Source organism: Myotis lucifugus, unplaced genomic scaffold, assembly GCF_000147115.1.
Source record: "Myotis lucifugus unplaced genomic scaffold, Myoluc2.0 scaffold_421, whole genome shotgun sequence".
Lineage (NCBI taxonomy): Eukaryota > Metazoa > Chordata > Mammalia > Chiroptera > Vespertilionidae > Myotis > Myotis lucifugus.
The window spans coordinates 299,826-305,217 of record NW_005871469.1 but is presented as its reverse complement, the minus strand read 5'-3'; the positions used below and the strand labels follow the sequence as shown (position 1 = coordinate 305,217).

The window sequence follows — 5,392 nt, the reverse complement described above, 5'->3', positions numbered from 1 at the left end:
GATATATGATCATTCGAAACAGAAGTTGGTCTAAGCGTTGTTGGGGCAGGGTCGTGTTAACCTGGTTGTGCCAGAATCATGGGGGAAGCTGCGAGGGAGGAGTCTTGGGGGATGGTCTGGAGCGGCAGGTAGTGGGCACTTCGTGGAGCTATTTACCAATCAGTTCAGATATTTTCAATATGTTAACAGCTAATGAAACTTGGCTGGTCCCTATTAGCTGAATATCATCACCCAGTCTCGGGATAGCAGGGTGTGTCTGAGGGCCCAGAAATTTGAAAGAGGTGGGGACATTGCAGTGGGCTCAGAGGAATTTTGAGGGTCTGTGGCCCTCACTTCCCCGCCCCCTGCAGCCTTACCCTCCACATCTGGGTGCTTCATGAGCAACAGGAAACCATAACGCAGGGTCGTGCTGACCGTCTCGGTGCCCGCAAAGAAAAGGTTCAGCGTGGTCATTACCAGGTTCTTCATGTGGAACTCGGAGTTGGGGTGCTTTTGCTCCTGCAGAGAGAGAGCTTCAGGCCAAGCCCACTCCCCCAGGCTCTCAGGGCCCTTCTGGGGTTTTTCCTCTGGACCCACTTCTTATAGATCCGGACCAAAGGTGGGAAGAGGGACCCTAGTTCTGCCAGGCCTTTTCCAGGCTGGTGGCTCTACCCAAATATTCTTCTCACTCTCCTTATCCAGCTGACTATCTGTTCTTTAATTACCCACTTAGTTGTTGCTTTCTAATTATAGAAATATTTAGAAATGAAGGAATAGAGACAGTGAGCGAGAGAGACCATGATGGAATGCATCAAAGAGCATGGAAGAGAGACATTTTCTGAGGCACAGACCAGATTTTAAGCAACAGCATCCTATTCCTTCACTGAAAATCTTGAAGCTTCCTATGGAGCATCCACTCCCTGATCCTTTCACCTTGAACTTCAGACTCTATAAAGCCCTTCCAGTTAGGAGTGGGGACCCTCCAATGTCACATAGTAAAGCAAGGTCACCTGTCCACACAGGTGTGTCTGATAACCAAGGAATGAAAGGTAAGAGCATGGTGGCTAAAAGCACCAGCCTTGGAGTCTGAGAGACCAGAGTGGGAGCTAGGTGTGTGACCTCAGGTACGGCACTTATACTCTCTGGGCCTCATGTCCTCATTTGTAACATCGGAGTCATAGTAGAACCTTCTCCAAGAGCTGGTGTGAGTGTTAAATAGGTGAATACCGTAAAGTTCTTAAAATAGTGCCTGGTGCACGGCAGTGCTATAGATGTGGTTATTATCATGATTTGCACACACACGTCCTGCCCATGGGTAAAGGCTCAGTGGAGAGAACAGTGAATTATAATTGGGATTCTGAGGGTTATGATGGGGGTCATCTGAATGAGCCGCTGTTCTCCCCCGCCTGGTTTTCCTCTGCTAGTCTTTGGTCTTCTTTGCCCTGGCTGCTGGCATGTACCTCCTGCATGCGGATGAGGAAGGAGTCAATAAAGTCCCGCGGGGAGTTGGGATCCAGTGTATGTTGGTTCTGCTCCACCTTCTTGGCTATGAAGTCCTCCAGTCCCTGGAGCTCCTTAAATGCCTGCTGCTGTGGCCCTGGCAGGTGTTTCATCACTGAGGAGAACATCTCATAGAGCTGAGGGGGGGAGAAGGAAAGGGAAGGACAGCTGTCGGTGGACGTCACCTGAAGGGAGTGGGCCTATCTCGGGGCAAAGGAGTCACCGGTAAAAGCAACTGTGCAGGTGTTTAGGCTTTTAGATGGGGCTGGATGGAAACAGATATCTAAGCTTCCATGGGAAGTCAGTGTGAGGGCTCCTGTCCATGGATTTAGAGGAGATGGACTGAGACACATCCAGATTTCCTTCCTTCCCTTTCTTTTTTTGTAAGGGGACTATCAGCTGAGATATCCAGGTATTGGAGACTGGGTATTGGGCCCCTGCCCTGAGTTCCTGTGCAACTGTTCAGTTGTCCAAAGGAGAAGGCTGGTTTTGAGGGGACCCTGGTCTGGAGGAGGATAGGAGCTTGGGGTAACTATGTCCCTGAAAGGGAGATGGTGGCTGGTTGTGCTAGGGCCACAGTAGAGCCAGGTTGGGATCAGTCACCTGCCCTGTAGGTGTAGCTGTGAACTGGAAGCTTCCCTGCATCATGCGCAGCAGTGAAAGGAACTCTTTGTCCTCGTAGTCAAAGCGGTCCCCAAAGACAATGGAGCTGATGACATTGGAGACAGTTCGGCTCAGGAAGAAGGTGGGATCAATGAAGGCACCTGGGGAGGGGGGGCGGGGGAGGCGGATGGACGGGGGAGAGTCAACTTGGCGGTCAGATGCCAGTCTGAGAATTCCAGGAACGCCTTCCCCCAACCTAGTTCCCCTCCCAGGCCAGGACGCGCGTTTTCCTCCTCTGCTCTCTGGGTTGCCAGGCTCACCTCGCGTGCCACGAAAGGCCTCGAGGAGGAAGCCCGCTTCCTCCTGGATGCGCTCCTCGATGCCGCGCTTGCCCACGCCGAAGTCCCGCAGCGTGCTGATGGAGAAGCGCCGGAGTTGCTTGGCGCGCTCCCCGTTGCTGAACACCACGCCTGGGGAGGGAATGTAGGAGTGGGGAGTGGCCAGAGAGGGGCGGGGTCAGAGGGAGGTGGGGAGAGAGAGAGAGAGAGAGAGAGAGAGAGAGAGAGAGAGAGAAAGAGAGAGAGAGGACTCAGAGTCAGAGAAATACAGAAAGAGAAACGGACCAAGTTGGAAGAAAATCAGAAGGAAAGGAGCAACACGGATGTACAGAGAAACAGAGATACAGAGACACTCACATGATGAGAAAGAGGCAGGAGGGAAGGAGGGGAAGTGAGATATGTGGAGATCTGGGAAGTGGGAGTAAAAATTGAGAAGGATTCTAAGACTGACCTGGAGAAGAGAGAAAAACATATACAGAGAGCAGAGAGGCCTGGAAGAGAGAGAGGCTTTTACAGAGGTTGAGGCATGGGGATTGTGAAGCAGAAAAAATGTGAGATTCTAAGACAAAGGAAAAGAGAGGCAAGGAGAGGGAGAGAGAAACATGGGGAGGCACAGACGCTGAGAAGGAGAAAAAGACAAATGACACATGGAGACAGAGGACCAGGGTTCCAAAGCAAAAATCCCAAGAGCATCTAAGAGATACAGAGAAAGAAGAGCCATCTAGTGAGAGAGAACCGGGAGATGGGGCAGAGAGAAGCAGGGAGACGCAGAAACACTAAGACAAGTTAGAGGGGACACAGGGATAAACAGAACGGGGCAGAGGAGACCGAGGAAGGGCTCTGCCTCAGCCTTGAGTGGGTGGTGAGTTGGGAGAAGAATGCTGGGACACTGAGGCCTTCAAGTCTGCTTGACCACATTCCCCCTCCCAGAGTTCCCCTCACCATAGCCTTTGAAGAGCCAGTCAAAGGTGGCCTGCTCGCCTCGCCCACTGAATTCCTCAGCCTGGTCCACCAGAGCCTCCTTTACAGCCTCATGTCCACACAGCACCACGATCCTCCGAGTGCCCAGGTGGATGGTGAACACGGGACCGTAGCACTCGCTGATCTGATGGAGAGGCGTGGGAGTGGGTGAGAGGGAGCAGCCCCAACTCTGAACTGACTCTGCACCCAGACCTCACAGACTGGGATACACTTTGCCCGAGTTCTGACAGTCAAGGAACTGGACATCCCAAGATCTGGTCTTTCCTGGCTAGAACCCCAGTGCTAAACCTTCAAAACTCCCCCCTCTTGCCCTGGCTAGTGTGGCTCGGTTGCTTGAGCGTTGCCCCATGCACCGAGAGGTCACCAGCTTGATTCCCTGATTCCTGGTCAGGGCACACGCCCAGGTTTTAGACTCCAATGATGTTTCTCTCTCTTTCTCCCTCTCCCTCTCTCTCTGGAATCAATAAAAACATATATTTTAAAAACTACCTACTCCTTCCTAAGATTTCAGTCCAACCTTGCCAATCCCCTGCCACAAAGTCTCAGCCAGACTGGGCAGGCCCCCAACACCCTAACACCAATTTCCCTGCCTCGTGATACCTTCATGAGGGAGTTGTACATCTGCTCTGTGTTCAGCTGCAAGTAGTTCCCGATGAAGGGCAGCGCTCGGGGACCAGGAGGCAGCTTTCCCCAGAACTTCCTTTGCCGCCAGACAGACATCAAGACCATTATTGTCAGGCAGGACAGCAAAGCCACCAGAAGCAGTCCTGAGGCCAGCATGGTGGCACTGAGAGTGAGAGTCACAAGGTGATGGCTGGGACGGCTTGTCTTTATACTACCTGGGAGAGAGGGGCGGCCTTTGGTCCTGCTTATGTAACTGTCTCATTTCACCTCCCAGTTACACACACCCCCCACCATGCTCCCGCCTAGCTTGGGATACAGCCAGCAATGGAGGAGGGAGGGACTCCAGGGCAGATGAACAAGTCTGAATTTGTGGCTTCTCCTGAGGGACTAGTACAGGACTGTGGACTTGGTGGGAGTGGGGGAGATAGTAGACAAATTTCAGAGCTGAAGATTCTGGAATATTGACATGTGTAAGCCCCTGAGCTTGGGATTTGGGGTCTCAGAGTGAGAAAGAACATCAAAGTTGTGGAGTTTGGGGTCTTGGAAGAGAAGAATAAAAGATTTAAGGGTATTGGAATAAGACAGACTACATGCCTGTGGATTTGGGGATCTTTTGCTGAGGAGGGATGTAGGTTTAAAGGTCTCGGGACTGGAGATTCCAGAGAATGGATTTGAAGGTCTTGAGGTGAGAAGCACCCCAGCAGTGGATGTGGGCTTCCTAGGGGAAGAAATATGTGAGGAGTCCAGCTGGATCATGGAGTCAGCTCCTGACCCAGATGCTGACCTGCTTTTGTTTTGGACATAATACCACCTCTTGATGCCCAGAATCCTCATTGGCACCTCAAAGCGGAGTCAAGATGGCATGCCACAGGACTGCCCATTCCTGGTTGGGAAAGGGAGAGACAACCAGAGCCACATCTCAGTGGAACTTTCCACAGAACTGGAGAAGATTGACTCATGGTCTCATTGGCAGAGGGATGGGCCAGGACTTGGGAAATAGTAATGACAACTGCAATACGGTACGAAAAAATCGCAACTGTCTGCAGAGTTATAATTTACAGAGAGCCACAGTGACTCCCTGCCCAGATCATCAGGGAAACCCACCAAGTAGATTGTATCATTTCTATGTTATTGTCATTATTATTATTATTATTATTAATGCTTCCCATTTTATATAGGGGTAAGATGAGGGCAGAGAACAGAGATTGGGCAGGGGGCACATATGTCTCTCCTGCTCTCTACTTTTATTCCCCCTTTCTGGGATTGAGTTTGCCACCAGTGCAAAGGTTATATTTGAGGGTGTGTGTATTTTTGAGGTGATTCCTGGCTCAGCAAGGCTGCCATTAGCAGGCAGAGGGAACCAAAAC

At 51.4% G+C, this 5,392-nt stretch overlaps 1 protein-coding gene across 1 annotated transcript; it reads right to left on the bottom strand.

Annotated features, from left to right (window-relative positions):
• Nucleotides 1-40: 40 nt before the first annotated feature.
• LOC102433823 (cytochrome P450 2A13-like) lies at nt 41-4,249 on the bottom strand. Its single transcript, XM_023743964.1, has 7 exons — nt 4,002-4,249; nt 3,363-3,525; nt 2,403-2,552; nt 2,083-2,243; nt 1,440-1,616; nt 357-498; nt 41-256 (listed from the first exon to the last, which is right to left on the bottom strand). Exons 1-7 carry the CDS (start codon nt 4,179-4,181, stop codon nt 228-230), a joined length of 1,002 nt encoding a protein of 333 aa, XP_023599732.1. The 5' UTR covers nt 4,182-4,249; the 3' UTR covers nt 41-227.
• Between the last annotated feature and the right edge of the window lie 1,143 nt (nt 4,250-5,392).

Excerpts from the sequence above, each read along its gene's own strand:
- LOC102433823 (XM_023743964.1), bottom strand. The coding sequence starts at position 4,181 with ATGCTGGCCTCAGGACTGCTTCTGGTGGCTTTGCTGTCCTGCCTGACA. Across the intron at positions 3,526-4,001 it reads TGTACAACTCCCTCATGAAG|ATCAGCGAGTGCTACGGTCC; the intron begins GTATCACGAGGC and ends CCTCTCCATCAG. Across the intron at positions 2,553-3,362 it reads CTGGCTCTTCAAAGGCTATG|GCGTGGTGTTCAGCAACGGG; the intron begins GTGAGGGGAACT and ends TTCCCTCCCCAG.